Source organism: Zalophus californianus, chromosome 1, assembly GCF_009762305.2.
Source record: "Zalophus californianus isolate mZalCal1 chromosome 1, mZalCal1.pri.v2, whole genome shotgun sequence".
NCBI classification, from domain to species: Eukaryota; Metazoa; Chordata; class Mammalia; order Carnivora; family Otariidae; genus Zalophus; species Zalophus californianus.
The window spans coordinates 210,607,352-210,626,624 of NC_045595.1; the positions used below are offsets into that span (position 1 = coordinate 210,607,352).

Below are 19,273 nucleotides of genomic sequence, written 5' to 3' on the forward strand. Positions count from 1 at the left end.
ATCGTGGTTCTGGTGAAAGAGCGGAATCATGGCAAGCTGTGTGGGGACAGGGAGTGCAGCCTTACCTTTGACTGTCACGTGGACACTCTGGCTGGTGGAGAGCTGCGGTTGAACCAGCACATTGCACGTGTACTCTCCCTCATCCACTTCTTTTTGCACATCCGAGAGTTTTAGAGTGCCGTTGTTCTCAAATGCCACTTGGCGATGGTTGAAAGGAAGCAGATTAGAGTTCTTGTACCATTTGATAGAGTAATAGGGATAGCCAATCACACGGCAGTGGATGTATGTGTCCCGCCCTGCTATCGCTGTGATATTTTTCATTGGTCGAATGCTTGCAGGCCCTAGAGAGACACAAAGAAACTATTGAAAATAATTTAAGGGTACATCTCATGTGTGGAAATGGGTGCACTTTTCCTTGAGTAAAAAAAAATGTAGATTATTTTCATGTAAAAATGTCTTTTTCGATTAAACAATTTTTTCTGTGTTTGGATTTTCCTACTCAGAAGTTCTTTGTTTCCTTTTAGTTTCATTACTTTCGAATGAATTGAATGAAGTGTTAAAAACTTTCATTATCAACTACTTCTATTAAAACATTTTGAATTACAAGACAAGAGGCAATTTAATCAACAAAAAGTAACTAGTCTCCACTGAACCATCATGCTGTTTTCGTGAAAACACTGGTAGCAATTCAATTTTTAAACTGTCTCTGTGGAGTAGGTTATGAAGATGGAGGTTATGCCATGTTGCACTATGAATGTAAGTTAAAATACCATGTACATGAAGGTTTACCATGAATGTGGTAGAACAGAAGAAGAGGAGGAAGGAACGAGCATGCAGAGCATAAACCAGGAAAGGAAAGATCAAGTGGACAAATCTGAGAGTAACAGAGAACAAGCTGACTGAAGAAACCAAAAGGCCTTTTTTTTTCACATTAACCCAATCAGGGCCATTCTGGAGTCAGAAGGAAAGGGTAGGAAATGGAAAGCAACAGTTAATCTGTTTTGGCATTCCAAGACTCAGCTCGGTGCATGCAGAAACTTTCTTCTCCACTACAATGAGTTATGTGTGTTTTTTTGAGGAGCTGATTTGACAAGCACCTCTTACGTTTATTCGAGCCTGGTACAGGACGACTCCCGCCGAGTTGTTGGCAGTGCAGCGGTAGACTCCCCCATCCCGGACCTGAGAGCTGGAGATGTTCAGGTAGCTGACCACGTTTCCCTCCGACGTGATCATCTGGCTGATGCGGTGACTGCCACCCTTGAGTATCGGGTCATCGTCCAGGGTCCACGTGATCGTGGGCAATGGAGTTCCCTTCACGTTGCACATGAGGGACACTGGTTCTGCTGGGCTCACCACTTTTTCACTAAAGGCAGAAATAATTTTGGGAGTTCCATCTGCAGAAAGACAAATTATGGAAGGAAGTGGCATATACAAATAAACAACTTCCAAGTCCATTTATTTAATGATTAGGAGGTAGATGTGTTGGTTATTAAACACTACAAAAAAAAAAGTCTGATTTTATAGATAAAGCTAAATTCCAAGCAGAACAAGATTTCATTTTCAAAATGGGCAAATACAGTATTAACAAGCTTTAATTACTTATATATTTCCTGGTTGTCATAAGAAGAACAATCATGCAACCCAGATGCCCATGGTACACAGTGTCAGCTCCCAAGAAATATATAGTCTGGAACTGTTACATCCCCACCAGCAGTGATAAACACAGAGGAAAATTCACCCCCTCTAAATGGTCACATTAGCTTTCCACTTCTGCAATAATTAGGGTTCGCTCACCAGGGAATAAAGGAAAGGCTGAGGGATTATCTCACCTTATTCATTTTCTCATAAGAAATCATCCTTTAATTATTGAACTCTACATCTGGAAATAATGATGTACTATATGTTACCTAATTGAAATAAAAAACAGAAATCATCCTTTATAGTTTTAATGATAAATGGTAAGTCCGTGTAAATGTCCATGAAAGCTCTGAAAATGGGTAAAAGCCAAATAAACTTTGAGCCTTCCAGTGTGTATTAAATATCTCTGTAAGTATCTTAAGTTGGTGGGTATACAATTTATCATCCAACCTGGTACACTTTTGAGAATGAAACAGATACTAGGAGTAATTATGCCAGGAAGACAGGCACAGCCTCAGACTGTCCCAGGCAAAGTAGGATCTAGGTCTTAAGGAGTTTTCCATAGGAATTTCCAGTGTTTTCAACAAAGATAAAATTTTCATACTCCGTTGTTGTTCTATCATATATATGGACCATTTCCCTCACACTGTATGGTAGTAATCACAAATGCATTGCTGACAAATTGGAAAGCAAAACAAATGGAGGGAACACATCTGAAGCTAGCTCACAATGCCATCACAGAAAGGTAACTGTTAACACTCCCAAGTACTCTGAAGAGTTTCTCCTCCCCAGCCCTGCCAAAATCTGGAAGCCTATTTCTGTGGCCAGTGAGGCCAGCTCTGTAGGGTTCTCCTGATGGGGGTGCTGTGCTAAGCCCTCTACCATCTTTCCTCTTGCAAATTCCTGAATGTCAACTCCGTTCTAATTCCTTGGGTGACTGGAGAAGGCCCTCAAGTTTTTTTATTTTTCCCACATGCAATCATAAGTGGCGTATTTCAGTGTTCTTGGATTGCAAGCATCTTGCTTTAGTACAAAAGATGAAAGCAAGGACTTCATAATATTGAAGTGAAGAACCTGTGCAGACACTGCTTCCGCATGCTTTGCCTTATGGAGAAGTTAGATGTCCCTGTGATTGTTATTCTTTGTACATAATCGGCTGTTGAAGCTTAGGAATGTTATTTATTTTTTTCTTTTTTTTTTTAATTTTTTGGTTTTTTTTATTTCAAATGCTTAGGAATGTCATTTTATTTAATAATAATTTATTATTAAATAAATAATATAAATAAATAATTTAATAATAATTACAATTCACATTTTTTTCATGATGTGCTGAGCTGTAAATTTCTTTGCACTGATTTTTACACAACATACTGAAAACTTGTCTTTTTTTTTATCTATTTAGGAAAGTATTCTTCAGTTATTCTTTTTTTGTAGATAAAATTTACATACAGTGAAATTTACAGATCTTAAGTGTACAAACAGAATGAGCTTGTTAAATATGTACACTGTGTAACCACCCACATGAGCATGATGCAAAGCATTTCATCACCCCAAAACATTCCTAGGACTCCTTTCAATCTCACCAGAGGCAGTCAGTGTCCTGATTTCTTTCACCCTGAGTTAGTTCACCTGCTCTTGAGCTTCAAATCCATGTAGTCACAGAATTGTGTGCTCTCTGTACAACAGATATTCTACCATTGCCACAACAGTCAGCAAAATTAAGAAATGTAACTTTGGAACAGTGTGACCACCTAACATGAAGTCCATGTGGAAAGTCGGCCAGCTGACCGGTCATGTCCCTCTCGGCTATTTCCCCCAGCCCAACCAGTATCATACATCCCATTTATTTGTCATGCTTCTTTAGGCTCCTTCAATCTGGATCATTCTTTCCTCTTTTTTGTATTTCTTGACTTTGACATTCTTGAAGAATTATACGATAGCCAGTTGCTCAAACTGTTTTTTTTCTATTTCCGCATAATTAGATGCAGTTTATGCATTTTTGGCAGGAGTATCACAGAAGTAATATTGTCTTTATGTGTTTATTGGCCACTGGGGATCTCCTTTTGTGAAATATCTGCTCAAATCTTTTGTCCATTGTTAGGTTAGACTACTTTTTTATTGATTTATAGGAGTTCTTTATTATGCTGAAGATAAGTATTTACCAGCTATCTTCTAATGGCCAAATATATTTGTCAGGTATATTATGTAAATATGTGTGTCAGACATATATATAGTATGTATTATAGCTGTGTATCTTTGAATGTGTAAAATGTTTTCTTCCAGTTTGTAGTTGCCTTTTATTTTCTCAATGATGTATTTGCCTTTGACTTTTAGTGCTTTCTGTATCCTAAGAAAGCTTTGTCAATTCCCCAAATGATGAAGAATTCTTTTATGCTTCCTTTTAGAGACTTCATAGTTTGGGATTTTATATCCTAGTCTATAATTTAGAGCAAATAAAATCTGTACAAGGTATAAGGTGTGAAGTACAAATTGATATTCATTTTTTTGTGTTATGTTCATTGAGTAGTTTCAGTATTGTTTGTCAAAAAGATTTTCTTTTAGCTTAGGAATATTGTGGACTCTTTTTTTTAAATTTTATTTTATTATATTATGTTAATCACCATACATTACATCATTGGTTTTTGATGTAGTGTTCCATGATTCATTGTTTGCATATTATACCCAGTGCTCCATTCAATACGTGCCCTCTTTAATACCCATCAATGGGTTAACCCATCCCCCTGCAACCCTCCCCTCTAGAAACCTCAGTTTGTTTCTCAGAGTCCATAGTCTCTCATGGTTCATCTCCCCCTCAGACTTCCCTCCCTTCATTTTTGCTTCCTAATATTTTTTTAAACATATAATGTATTATTTGTTTCAGAGGTACAGGTCTGTGATTCAACAGTCTTACACAATTCACAGCGCTCACCATAGCACATTCCCTCCCCAATGTCCATCACCCAGCCACCCCATCCCTCCCACCGCCCACCACTCCAGCAACCCTCAGTTTGTTTCCTGAGATTAAGAATTCCTCATATCAGTGAGATCATATGATAGATGTCTTTCTCTGATTGACTTATTTCACTTAGCATAATACCCTCTAGTTCCATCCACATCGTTGCAAACGGCAAGATTTTGTGTTTTTTTTGATGGCTGCATAATATTCCATTGTATATATATATCATATCTTCTTTATCCATTCATCTGTTGATGGACATCTTGGCTCCTTCCATAGTTTGGCTATTGTGGACATTGCTGCTATAAACATTGGGGTGCACGTGCCCCTTCGGATCACTACATTTTTATCTTTTATCTATCTTTTATCTTTATACCCAGTAGTGCAATTGCTGGGTCATAGGCTAGTTCTATTTTCAACTTTTTGGGGAAACTCCATACTGTTTTACAGAGGGGCTGCACCAGCTTGCATTCCCACCAACAGTGTAGGAGGGTTCCCCTTTCTCCGCATCCACGCCAACCTCTGTTGTTTCCTGACTTGTTAATTTTACCCATTCTGACTGGTGTGAGGAGGTATTTCATTGAGATTTTGATTTGGATTTCCCTGATGCCGAGAAATGTTGGGCACTTTTTCATGTGTCTGTTGGCCATTTGGATGTCTTCTTTGGAAAAATGTCTGTTCATGTCTTCTGCCCATTTCTTGATTGGATCATTTGTTCTTTGGATGTGGATTGTGAAAAGATCTTTATAGATTTTGGATACTAGCCCTTTACCTGATATGTCATTTGCAAATATCTTCTCCCATTCTGTCAGTTGTCTTTTGGTTTTGTTGACTGTTTCTTTTGCTGTGCAAAAGCGTTTTATCTTGATGAAGTCCCAATAGTTCATTTTTACCCTTGCTTCCCTTGCCTTTGGTGATGTTTCTAGGAAGAAGTTGCTGCAGCTGAGGTCGAAGAGGTTGCTGCCTGTGTTCTCCTTTAGGATTTTGATGGACTCCTGTCTCACGTTTAGGTCTTTCAACCATTTGGAGTCTATTTTTGTGTGTGGTGTAAGGAAATGGTCCAGTTTCATTCTTCTGCATGTGGCTGTCCAATTTTCCCAACACCATTTGTTGAAGAGACTGTCTTTTTTCCACTGGACATTCTTTCCTGCTTTGTCAAAGATGAGTTGACCCTAGAGTTGAGGGTCCATTTCTGGGCTCTCGATTCTGTTCCATTGATCTATGTGTCTGTTTTTGTGCCGGTACCATACTGTCTTAATGATAACAGCCTTGTAATAGAGCTCGAAGTACGGAATTGTGATGCTGCCAGCATTGCTTTTCTTTTTCAACATTCCTCTGGCTATTTGGGGTCTTTTCTGGTTCCATACAAATTTTAGGATTATTTGTTCCATTTCTTTGAAAAAAGTGGATGGTATTTTGATGGGGATTACATTGAATGTGTAGACTGCTCTAGGTAGCATTGACATCTTCACAATATTTGTTCTTCCAATCCACGAGCATGGAACGTTTTTCCATTTCTTTGTGTCTTCCTCAATTTCTTTCACGAGTATTTTATAGTTTTCTGTGTACAGATCCTTTGCCTCTTTGGTTAGATTTATTCCTAAGTATTTTATGGTTTTGGGTGCAATTGTAAATGGGATTGACTCCTTCATTTCTCTTTCTTCTGTCTTGTTGTTGGTGTATAAGAATGCAACTGATTTCTGTGCATGGCTTTTATATCCTGCCACTTGACTGAATTCCTGTATGAGTTCTAGCAGTTTTGGGGTGGAGTCTTTGGGTTGTCCACATAAAGTATCCTATCATCTGCAAAGAATGCCTTTGATTTCTTTTTGTCATCTGATTGCTGTGGCTAGGACTTCTAGTACTATGTTGAATACCAGTGGTGATAGTGGACATCCCTGCCATGTTCCTGACCTTAGGGGGAAAGTTTTCAGTTTTCCCCATTGAGAATGATATTTGCTGTGTGTTTTCATAGATGGCTTTTATGATATTCAGGTATGTGCCCTCTATCCCTACACTCTGAAGAGTTTTAATCAAGAAAGGATGCTGTGAATTGTGTAAGACTGTTGAATCACAGACCTGTACCTTTGAAACAAATAATACATTATATGTTAAAAAAAAAAAAAAAGATAGTAGGAAGGGTAAAATGAAGGGGGGGGGGAAATCAGAGGGAGAGATGAACCATGAGAGACTATGGATTCTGAGAAACAAACTGAGGGTTCCAGGGGGAGGGGTGTGGGGAGATGGGTTAGCTTGGTCATGGGTATTAAGGAGGGCATGTATTGAATGGAGCACTGGGTGTTATACACAAGCAATGAATCATGGAACACTACATCAAAAACTAATGATGTAATGTATGGTGATTAACATAACATAATAAAATAAAAAAAAAGAAAGAAAGGATGCTGTACTTTGTCAAATGCTTTTTCTGCATCTATTGAGAGGATCATATGGTTCTTGTTCTCTCTTTTATTAATGTATTGTATCACATTGATTGAATTGTGGATGTTGAACTAATCTTGCAGTCCAGGAAAAAAAATCCCACTTGGTCTTGGTGAATAATCCTTTTAATGTACTGTTGGATCCTATTGGCTATTATTTTGGTGAGAATTTTTGCATCCATGTTCATCAGGGATATTGATCTGTAATTCTCCTTTCTGATGGGGTCTTTGGTTTTGGGATGAAGGTAACGCTGGCCTCGTAAAACAAGTTTGGAAATTTTCCTTGCATTTCTATTTTTTGGAACAGTTTCAGAAGAATAGGTATTAATTCTTCTTTAAATGTTTGGTAGAATTCCCCTGGGAAGCCATCTGGCCCTAGGCTCTTGTTTGTTGCGAGATTTTTGATGAGTGCTTCAATTTCCTTAGTGGTTATAGGTCTGTTCAGGTTTTCTATTTCTTCCTGGTTCAGTTTTGGTAGTAGATACATCTCTAGGAATGCACCCATTTCTTCCAGGTTATCTAATTTGCTGGCATAGAGTTGCTCATAATATGTTCTTAGAATTGTTTGTATGTCTTTGGTGTTGGTTGTGATCTCTCCTCTTTCATTCATGATTTTGTTGATTTGGGTCATTTCTCTTTTCTTTTTGATAAGTCTGGCCAGGGGTTTATCAATCTAGTTAATTTTTTCAAAGAACCAGCTCCTAGTTTCATTGATCAGTTCTACTGTTCTTTTGGTTTCTATTTCATTGATTTCTGCTCTGATCTTTATTATTTCTCTTCTCCTGCTGGGTTTAGGCTTTATTTGCTGTTCTTCCTCCAGCTTCTTTAGGTGTAAGGTTAGGTTGTGTATTTGAGACCTTTCTTGTTTCTTGAGAAAGGCTTGTATTGCTGTATACTTTCCTCTTAGGACTGCCTTTGCTGCATCCCAAAGATTTTGAACAGTTGTGTTTTCATTTTCATTTGTTTCCGTGATTTTTTTAAATTCTTCTTTAATTACCTGGTTGACCTATTCATTCCTTAGTAGGGTGCTCTTTAGCCTCCATGTATGTGAGTTTTTCTGACTTTCCTCTTGTGATTGAGCTCTAGTTTCAAAGCATTGTGGTCCAAAAATATGCAGGGAATGACCCCAATCTTTTGGTACCGGTTGAGACCTGATTTGTGACCTAGGATGTGATCAATTTTGGAGAATGTTCCATGGGCACTAGAGAAGAATGTGTATTCTGTTACTTTGGGATGGAATGTTCTGAATATATCTGTGAAGTCCATTTGGTCCAGTGTGTCATTGAAAGTCTTTATTTCCTTGTTGATCTTTCGCTAAGATGATCTGTCCATTTCAGTCAGGGGGGTGTCAACGTCCCCTACTATTATTGTATTTTTCTCAAAGTGTTTCTTTGATTTTGTTATTAACTGGCTTATGTAATTGGCTGCTCCCATGTTAGGGGCATAGATATTTACAATTGTTAGATCTTCTTGTTGGATAGATCCTTTAAGTAGGATATAGTTTCCTTCCTCATCTCTTATTGTACTCTTTGGTTTAAAATCTTATTTGTCTGATATAAGGATTGCCACTCCTGCTTTCTTTTGGTGTCCATAGCATGGTAAGTGTTTTTCCACCCACTCACTTTCAATCTGGGTGTGTCTTTGGGTCTAAAATGAGTCTCTTGCAGACAGCATATTGATGGGTTTGGTTTTTTTATCCAATCTGATATCCTGTGTCTTTTGATTGGGGCATTTAGCCCATTTACCTTCAGGGTAACTATTGAAAGATAGGAATTTAGTGCCATTGTATTGCCTGTAAGGTGACTGTTACTGTATATTCTCTGTGTTGCTTTCTGGTCTGTGTTGCTTAGGCTCTCTCTTTGCTTAGAGGACCCCTTTCTATATTTCCTGTAGGGCTAGTTTTGTGTCTGTAAATTCTTTTAGTTTTTGTTTGTCCTGGAAGCTTTTTATCTCTCCTTCTATTTTCAATGACAGCCTAGCTGGATATAGTATTCTTGGCTGCATATTTTTCTCGTTTAGTGCTCTGAAGATATCATGCAGGTCCTTTCTGGCCTGCCAGGTCTCTGTGGATAGGTCTGTTGCCAATCTAATGTTTCTACCATTGTAGGTTACAGACCTCTTCTCCTGAGCTGCTTTCAGGATTTTCTCTTTGTCTCTGAGACTCATAAATTTTACTATTAGATGTCAGGGTGTTGACCTATTTTTATTGATTTTGAGGGGGGTTCTCTGTGCCTCCTGGGTTTTAATGCCTGTTTCCTTCCCCAAATTAGGGAAGTTCTCTGGTATAATTTGCTCCAATATACCTTCTGCCCCTCTTTCTCTTTCTTCTTTTTCTGGGATCCCAATTATTCTAATATTGTTTCATCTTATGGTATCGCTTATCTCTCGAATTCTGCCCTCATGATTCTGTAGTTGTTTATCTCTCTTTTTCTCAGCTTCTTTATTCTCCATCATTTCGTCTTCTATATCACTAATTCTCTCTTCTTCCTCATTTATCCTAGCAGTTAGAGCCTCCATTTTTGATTGCACCTCATTAATAGTCTTTTTGATATAGACTTGGTTAGATTTTAGGGTTTTTATTTCTCCAGAAAGGGATTCTCTAGTATCTTCCATGCTTTTTTCAAACCTAGCTTATAATTGTCATTCTGAACTCTAGTTCTGACATCTTACTAATGTCCATATTGATTAGGTCCCTGGCAGTGAGTACTGCCTCTTGTCTTTTTTTTGAAGTGATTTTTTTCCGTCTTGTCATTTTATCCAGAGAACAGATGACTGAGAGAACAAAATGCTAACAGGGTAACAACAACCCCAGAAAAATATGCACTAAACACATCAGAAGAGACCCGAAACCAGAAAAAAGGGAAAAAAAAAAAAAAAAAAAAAAGAAAAAGAAAAGAAAGGGAAAGAAAAAAAAAGAAAAAAGAAAGAAAAAGAAAAAGAAAGAAAAAGGAATATGATCACATATGATCAGGCTGGTGAATAGATCAGTGACACACACTAGATTTTGGGCGTATTTTGGTCTGTTAGAAAAACAGTCTCCCAAAATTTTAAAGAAGGAAAAACGTATATATGTACAAAAATAAGGGTAAATACAATGAAGGGATAGGATATGATTGTAAAGACGAAAATTATAAAAGATTTTATAAAAGGAATTGGTAAGAAGTTGGTTTAAAAAAGAAAGAAGAGAAATTGAAAAAACAAAGGGGGGGACAGAACGTGATCAGGCAGGGGTCTAGAACAAAACCCCATACACTAGAGATTTAGGGTATATTTTGGTCTGTTAGAAGAAACTGTATCCCAAAATTTTTAAAGAGAGAACAACTTATATATATACACACCAAAAATAGGGTTAACTAAATGAAGGGATAGAACATGACTCTAAAAATGAAAAATAAAAAAGATTTTTAAAAAAGGGATTGGTAAGATGTTCGTTGAAAAAGGGAAAAAATTTTCAAAAAATATAGAAAAAGAAAATTAAAAAAATTAACTTTGAAAGACTAAAGAATCATGGTAAAAAAGCCATGAATTCTATGTGCAGTATTCCCCTAGCGCTGGAGTTCTGCCATTCTCATTGATTGGTAAACTTGGTCTTGGCTTGCTGGCTGTTCTTGCTGATCTTCTGGGGGAAGGGCCTGTTGCCGTGGTTCTCAAATGTCTTTGCTGGAGGTGGAATTGCCCCGTCCTTGCTGGGGCCCAGGCTAAGTAATCTGCTTGGGTTTGCTCTCAGGAGCTTTTGTTCCCTGCAAGCTTTCTGTACAGCTTTGGAGGACGAGAGTGAAAATGGCGGCCTCCCAATCTCAGCCCCGGAGGAGCCGAGAACTCGGGGCCCCACTCCTCAGTGTGCCCCCAGAGAAAAGCAGTCAATCACTCCCTTCTGCCTGGTCTCTGGCCACACTCCATACTCATGCAGCCTGTGACCGAGCATTTCTATTTCTGGCACACGACCCCATTTCGAGTCTCCAAACACGGCAGATTCCTGCAGTGCACTTCTGCATCCCTCCTCCTGGGGGTGGAAGGGGAGTCTCCCCGGATTTGCCGCTTGTTGTGTCCCTGCTGGAAGAGTGCGGCCCGACTGTGCTGTGGATCATGGTTTTTGGCAAACCCCGAGCTGAGAGCCTGCTCCTCGGCTCCATCTTTGTAGCCTGCTTCCCTGCTCCGATACCTGGGAGCTCTGCTGCACTCAGGTACCCCCAGTCTTTCTGTGACCCCGAGGGTCCTGAGACCACACTGTCCCAGCGAGGGTCCCCCCCCCCCCCCACTTAGCCACTGGAGTGACGTCCCTCAGTGGAGCAGACTTCAACAAGTTCCGATTTTGTGCTCCGCGGCTCTATCACTTGCCAGTAGCAGCCGACGGAGGCCCCCTCCCCCGCTGTCTTCTGGAATATCACCTCAGATTCACTTCTCCGCACGTCCTACCTTCCAGAAAGTGGTCGCTTTTCTGTTCAGAGAGTTGCTGCTATTCTTTTCTTCGATCTCCTGTTGAGTTTGTAGGTGTTCAGAATGGTTTGATACCCATCTAGCTGAATTCCTGGGACCAGACGAAATTTAGGTCTCCTACTCCTCTGCCATCTTGCTCCTCCCCCCCTATTGTGGACTCTCTTACAAATCAATTTATCATATATGTTTAGGCATATTTCTAGACCATCCAGTATGTTCTATTGAGCTGTGTAGCTATCTCATTTAATGTAGCTTTACGAGTCCTCCAACTTTTTTTTTATCATTGTTTGCACAACTCTCAGTCTTTTATGTTCCCACACACGTTTTTTAAATCAACTTAGAATATAGGACTTCCACTTTTCTACATAAATTTAAAAATCAATCTATAAAAGCTGTTGGGATTTTGACTGAGATTACATTGATCATGTTACAGAGAATTGCTACCTTAAGCATATTAGTTTTTCAGTCCTTGAATATGGTGTACTTTCCAGTTTTTCAGGTCATCACAATTTTATATTAGCGATGTATAGTTGTACAGTTTTACATGTTGAAATCTTTCACACCTGTTGTTAAATTTATTCCTAAGTGTCTTTTGTTTTATGCTAATATAAATGGAATTGTAAAATATTATTTTCCACTTGTTGATTCCTACTGTATAAAAAGAAAACAAATTTTGTATTTTTTTGTATACTAAGAGTTTCTAAACTCACTTATGCATCTAGGACTTATTTTATAGATTTCTTGGGATTTTCTATGTAAACAGCAAGGTCTGTGATTAAAGATAACTGGGATTTTTTCCTTTCCAAACTTTATGTATTTTATTTCTTATTCATACCTGCCTAGGACTTCTGGCACATTGTTGAATAGAAGTGGCAGTTGTGAACATCCTTGCCTTGGTTCCAATGTTAAATGAAAAATATTTAGTGTTCAACCACTAAGTATGGTTTTCACTATAGAGTATTCATAAATGCCATTTATCGGGTCAAGGAAGTTCCTTATGTTCCTAGTTTGCTGAGAATTTTTTATTCTGAATGGATGTTGAATTTTGTCAAGTGGTGTTTTTCTGGATATACTGAAGTCATCAAATTTTTTTCTCCTATATTCTATTAATAAGATGCCTTATGCATACATAGATAATTTTTGTTTTTAATGTTTTTCCAATCTTACATTTATGGGATAAAATCCAACTAGGTTTTACATAGACATAGATACAGATGGATAGATCAACATAACAGATGGATAGATCAACATATACATATTTATATACGTGTATATATATATGCATATTTATGTAGATATACATACACATATATTCATATGTATATCAATGCTAATATATATGCGTGCATGCAACTATATAATTTTAATCTCATGTACCAAAAGTGAAAATTATGCTACTTCGTGGAAATGTAAAAATCCTGATACAAATAACTTCAAATAATTTAATTTATATTCTCCTTTGTGTTATTGCATCTATTTATGTCTAAACTCTATAATACAGTATTATAATTTTATAATTTGTCAGTTATTGTTTAAAGACATTAAAAGAGAAAAAACAATTTCTCTAAATGTTTAGTAACATATTTCCTGCCTTTTCTCATGGCCTTTATGCCTACAGATCTGAATTTCCATTTTAGATCATTTCCCTTCACCTTCAATGACTTCATGTGTCATTTCTTCTGGTATCACATTGTTTCAGCTTTTATTTACTGAAAATATCTTTACTATTGCTGATTTTTAAAGACTATTTTTTGCTAGATATAGGAGCATAGGTGGACAGGGATTTTTTTTTTTTATCCTTTTCAACATTTTAAAGATGTTGCTCCATTGTCTTCTGTCTTCCAAAATATCTGATGAGAAGTCATCCATCATTCATATTGATATCTCTGTTTACTTAATATTTCTCCTCCCTCAGAATTGTAAGATTTTTTTCTTTATCTTGGTTGTCAGCAATGTGACTCTAATGTGCCCACATGTGATTTTCTTTGTATTTATTCTTCTTGGGGTTTACTGTTTCTTGGCTCTGTAACTTTATTTTTTATACCAAAATTGAGAAAACTGTAGCTGTTAGTTCTTCAAATACTTTTTTCTTCCCCACTGTCAATCCCCTATGTTTCTAGGCCTCTAATTATACGTGGATCCGGCCACCTGATGAATGTGCCACGTCACTGAGGCTATGGTCATTTCCTTTATAGTCTTCTTTCTCTCTGTGGTTCAAATTGGATAATTTATTTGAATTTATCTTTAGGTTCACTGATCCTTTATTTCTTCTCCAATCTGCCACTAAAACCAATATACTGAATTTTTATATTTCTACTGGTTCCTTTTTATAGTGTTCATTTTCTCTTCTGGTCTTTCCCAGATATCTATTCATTATGCCTTTATTTTCCTTTAAGATATTGAATATATTTTAAATAAAAGCTTCTAAGCCTTTGCTCATTCATCTGGGTTCTCTCAAGATCTATTTCTACTGCCTACCTTGTCTTTTGACCTCTGCTAACAGTATCCCTTTTTTTTTTTTTTGTATGCCTAGTTGTTTTTATTTTTATTTTTATTTTTTTAAAGATTTTATTTATTTATTTGACAGAGAGAGACACAGTGAGAGAGGGAACACAAGCAGGGGGAGTGGGAGAGGGAGAAGCAGGCTTCCCACTGAGCAGGGAGCCCGATGTGGGGCTCGATCCCAGGACCCCGGGATCATGACCTGAGCCAAAGGCAGATGCTTAACGACTGAGCCACCCAGGCACCCCTAGTTGTTTTTATTTTTTATTTTTTAAAATATTTTATTTATTTATTTGATAGAGAGAGACACAGCGAGAGAGGGATCACAAACCGGGGGAGTGGGAGAGGGAGAAGCAGGCTTCCCGCCGAGCAGGGAGCCTGATGCGGGGCTCGATCACAGGACCCTGGGATCATGACCTGAGCTGAAGGCAGATGCCTAATGACTGAGCCACCCAGGCGCCCCTATTTTTTATTTTTATTGGATTCTCCTCCGCATTTTCCAGTTCAGGTGTCAACTAAGTTCCTCAAGGAAGTTTATTTTTAGGTTTCAGGACTCCTCACTTTTAGGGATTTAGGACCGCCCTCCTTCCTGGAATTTCAACTCACCTCCCTCAACTGCAGGTAATTTGACAGTGCAGACTTCTGTCCTTCTATACCTAAATCCCATAAGACTATAGCTTTCTACTTTTCTTCTAGTATTATAGTCCCCCCCAACCCATCTCAAAAACTGGGCAATGTCCTCAAGGGAAAAGTGGTATCAAGGCAGATATCACCCAACCCTTTCCTCTTCTTTCATGGGTCCAATCCTTTCTTCCTGCTTTTGGGTGTCTCTCCCAAGTTTTGTTTTTCCTCAAGTTCATAATTTTTATCTGCTTGAAGTTTAGTCTGATACATGCTATTCTATCATTTCCTAAAATAGGAACGGTTCTTATTCTTTTCTATTATTCTATTTTCCAGTTACTGTGGTTTGATCTTGAACCTATAATTATTAGATTTCATTTTCTTTAGACTTCCATTCCAGTTTTTTTGGCCTCATAGAAAATACTCCCAGATTCTGCATTATATCAATGGCCATTCTTAGCTCACAGTATTGTGAGTTTTTAAAATTTACATTAATCTAAAGCTATTTCAATGGGAATATTGGAGGCTCTAGCCAAGGATACTAGTTAGACACCATTTTAAGGCAAATTCTAGATATGTATTTATAATTACACTTCTGCTCTCTTTTGCTACATTAGCCCTGTCATCTCTCAGACGAGAAAAAAAAGTGAAGCTTCTTGTCCTGAATGGAAACTGACATGCAACAAATAAATCTGTGAGTATGCTCAGTATGCTCCTTTGCCCCCTTTTTTTATTCAAGTGACAGGCTTTTTTGGAGATGAAAGCAGACATTATTTTCCCAGTGAGACCTGAGTGTCTTTGAAATGCTTCTTGCTGTCACTCTCTGATAACCTGAAATCTTTTGGCATCATTATGGATTATCAATATGCTCTTTAGGTTTTCTTAGTCACACGAGATAGTTGCCAAGGTAACTAGGCCTAGACAGGTATTCTTTCCTTCTTCTACAAAGAATCTAAAAATAGTGATGTGTAAGGACTACAATGCATCAGCAGCAGCAAATCGGCTCTGTACAAATTGATTACTTTCTGCACTTAATTATTGTGGGGATCTCAGTGTCAGGCATTTAATATGGGTTCCATGCCTTCAGCTAATTTCACCTCCACTTTAAGAAACTGTCTGCAAGAAAATGCTTGAATCAAAATAAGAATCTCATTGCTAAGTCTGCTTCTTCCTAAAAATCAGCTAAGGTTAAAAAAAATAGAAATATCCTCGAAGAAGATCAAGACATATTTAAAGTTATTTTCATATATAAATATGTTTCTCTCTTTATATGAAAGTCATGTAATTATTTTAATCAATTTATATCAAATGAATGTTAAATTATACATAAAGACATAATTTCCAACAAGACACACACATATACAGGTAAAAGCCATTCAATTATCTGGTAATAAACGTATGTCTCACTTGAATGTTACCTTGATAGCTTCTGTTCCCTGGCTGATTGATAAGCCTTCAGATATAAGCAGGCCATTAAGAAAAGAGAAAAGGCATACCTAGGACCTATTATAACAACCTGAGGTCATTCCTCGCAAATTGCATTCACCTAAATTTGTGAATATCTGGACTCAACCAGGGACAACTGTACACACAGATGCCACTTTTTTTCCTTTCCACCAAGGACTATATTGAAATTTTGCCCCACATTTTGTCTGTCAAATTGTATTTCTTAGCTGGGGTCTATTCCCCTTACCCCCCCACCCCCACCCCAGGACATTTGGCAATGTCTGGAGGTATTTTTGGTTGTCACAACTCAGAGAGGGGGTGCTGCTAGTGGGCAGAGGCCGGAGATGCTGCCAAAAGCCCCAGAGCACATAAAATGGCCCTTGAAACAAATTATCACTGAGCAACTCCAGTCTATGGTAATGAACTGTCAACCAAACTTGAAGTTGTAAGTTTCTGCGGTCTGTATCTTGACAAGTAACTAAACATATGAATGGACAACATTCCCGTTACTTAACTTAATGTGAAGTTACTTTTGTTACTTCTACCACTTACAACTTTACCAGCACTGGTTCTTTCATTAGCCCCATCTCTCCTGAAGAATTAGGGCAGAGTTGTTAGCTAGTCAGACAGAGAGAAATCTTAGCCCCGGGAATTATCAGCATTGCTTCAGTGTTCTTCTCTCTGAGTGCTCTGGGTTTGGGTTCTGGTGTGGCTGAACCCTGTAACGAGGCCCACTGACCTTCAAGGACCACCTGCACAAAGTCTTGAGCGGACAGCTTATCCTTGCGCACAAAGCACTGGTACGCGCCCCCGTCACTTTTGACCATGTGATCCATTATAAGGTTTTCATGGTTGATCCCTGTGATCCTCACATTTTTTCCAGGGTTGAGGATTTCACCGTTTCGGTACCAGGAGAGTTCCTGGTCCTCACTGCCTGTCACACTGCAGGACAAGGAAACCTGGCTACCCACGCTGCTTTTAACTTTCCTGGGGCTGATGGTAGCTTTCAGTGGCTCTGGAAATTTTGGTAAGAGAAAGAAAAAGAAGGTAAAAAAAATCACATATGCAGACATCATTTCAACAACATGCTGAGCTTTCGACAAGGCGCATGCATCACGGTAAGCATACTCTACAGATCTCATGTTCGCACACCATTTTGTTCAGGAGCAGCCTCTTCGTTGTTTGCCTTTCCGTCTCTATGTAGCAAATAGACTGGCAATGGGTCAGATTGCTTTCTCAATGAGTAAGTGTGAGGATTAACCCACTGACAATAAGAAATGCCATGTTCTGGTTACTGCTAAGGACAGAGGTATTTGAATATTTAAATCCTATTGCCTTGTCCCAAGGTAACAACACGGATGGGTTTCTCTGGGACATACTCACACACTCATACACTCGCTTATCACCCCCCTCCTATGTGGTTTAACCAGGGCCCATCACACACAGCTGTAAGAAAACAGGTGGATATTAGAATTTGTGGACACAAACAGAGTTTTTCTTTAAAGTGAGGCTAACTGGTGTGGACAGTGATGGAACTCTCCTATTTGACATTCCACGTTTTCATTCAACAAACCAAATTTGATGTAACAAGTTCATTTATTGAGCATCTACTATAAGCCAAAAGTGGGGTTAAACTTATAGGTAAGACAAAGACGAACAACTTTTGCGGTGTAACTGCCATGTGCCAAACAATTACTAAATGTCTGTTGTACGTTGTTTAAGTCAGCCTCCCCACAGTCCTGCATGTTTTGTCATATCATCGCATCCATTTTACAGAGGAGGAAGGGGTTGTTCAGAGAGCTTAATTAACTTCACCACATCCACTCAACAGGTAAATGGCAAAAACCATTTTTTTTTTTTTTTTGCCCTAATTATTCGTGACATCTTGTGTTACCACACCGAGGCGTCTCTGGTTCCAAGGAGTTCAGTCTTTCGGTGAATGAGACAAATATAAGAGCAGATATAGTAGCCAAGCAGTGATATAGGATGGATAGACCTGAGTCCAGCTGGAATGAAGGGGCATTTTGTGAATTAGGGCATGCCTCACAGCTGTGTCACAGGACGACTGTGCCTGCTCAGTGTGGCTGCAACACAGCATCTCCGTAGGAAATTATGGGAGCAAAATGACAAAGGCAACCCGGCACAAGTAGGCAAAGGGCCTCAAAATGTTGGAATTAAACCAGTGGGGACCAAAGGAAGCATTCAAGAATTTTTAGCAAGTGACGATATGGTCAAACACATTTTTAGGAAAATTGACCGATCATATTGCGTTAGACAAATTAGAGTGGGGAACTTGGTCAGTAAGGGGGCATTGCAAATGTCTAGCTGAGGTACAATTAAGATTCAGTCTGGGACAGGATGGGGTTGGGGAGCGTGGCTGAGAAACACTGAGTTACAGTCTCTAGGACTTCGCAGGACTTGGATGCAGGAAGGAAAGCTTTACGGAGAATCCAAGATTTAAAGCCTGCATTTGGGGGGCTCAAGAGGGTAAGACATTTCGAATAAAAAGAGCCATTGACAAGGTAGAGATGGCGGAGTGTTTGGTTTGCAATACTGTTGTTTTGAAGTGCCAGCAAAACATCTGATCTAAAATTGGAAGACATACTCATCTAATACTCAAGAAGGAATCCAAGGCTAAGCATGCAGATCCAGGCTTGCTCTCAGAGGGGAGGAATCTGGAGCCATACGAATAAAGAGAGCACCAGGAGGGAAGAGATGGAAGAGAAGAGGGTTTTGGATTTGGAACCCAAGATAATGCTTTCTGTTTAGAGAGGAAAGACAAAAATGAAATCAGAGGGAGATAGGAAACATTCAAGAGGCATTTGAGGACTTGTCCCAATGTGGCAAAGAGCACAGTAGTGAAAACAAGCACAGTCAGAACTAAGACTTTTCCACAAATAACTTTTAAATTGTAGACAGTGATACAGAGAAAACAATAAATTAAACCCTGAGAGCTGAGCATGAGATGCTTGGGGATGGGGATGTCTCTGGGGAGGCCACTGCGCTGGGCTTTGAAAAATGGGAAGTTTGAGACCTTTAAGTCCTTGAAAACCCATGTGGAGGGAGCAACATGACCTGTGTTCAGGATAGGAATGGGTTTGTACAGAGAATAGGAAGAAGTTAGATTTAATAGGAGTATCTTTTCTTTGAAGCAAAACTATGGGCAGTAGGACCAGACAGGCTTACTTGGGATGATTTTGATACTATCCTAAAATATAAACTTACTCAGCAG

General features: G+C 38.7%; 1 protein-coding gene across 1 annotated transcript in view; it reads right to left on the reverse strand.

Annotated features, from left to right (window-relative positions):
- Positions 1-19,273, reverse strand: part of DSCAM (DS cell adhesion molecule) — a 675,165-nt gene that overhangs the window by 301,983 nt on the left and 353,909 nt on the right. Inside the window, exons 6-8 of the mRNA XM_027586581.2 lie at positions 16,781-17,056; positions 1,098-1,394; positions 66-341 (exon numbers count right to left, since the gene is read on the reverse strand). Coding sequence (XP_027442382.1) covers positions 66-341; positions 1,098-1,394; positions 16,781-17,056 — 849 coding nt within the window. The remainder of the gene's footprint in view (positions 1-65; positions 342-1,097; positions 1,395-16,780; positions 17,057-19,273) is intronic.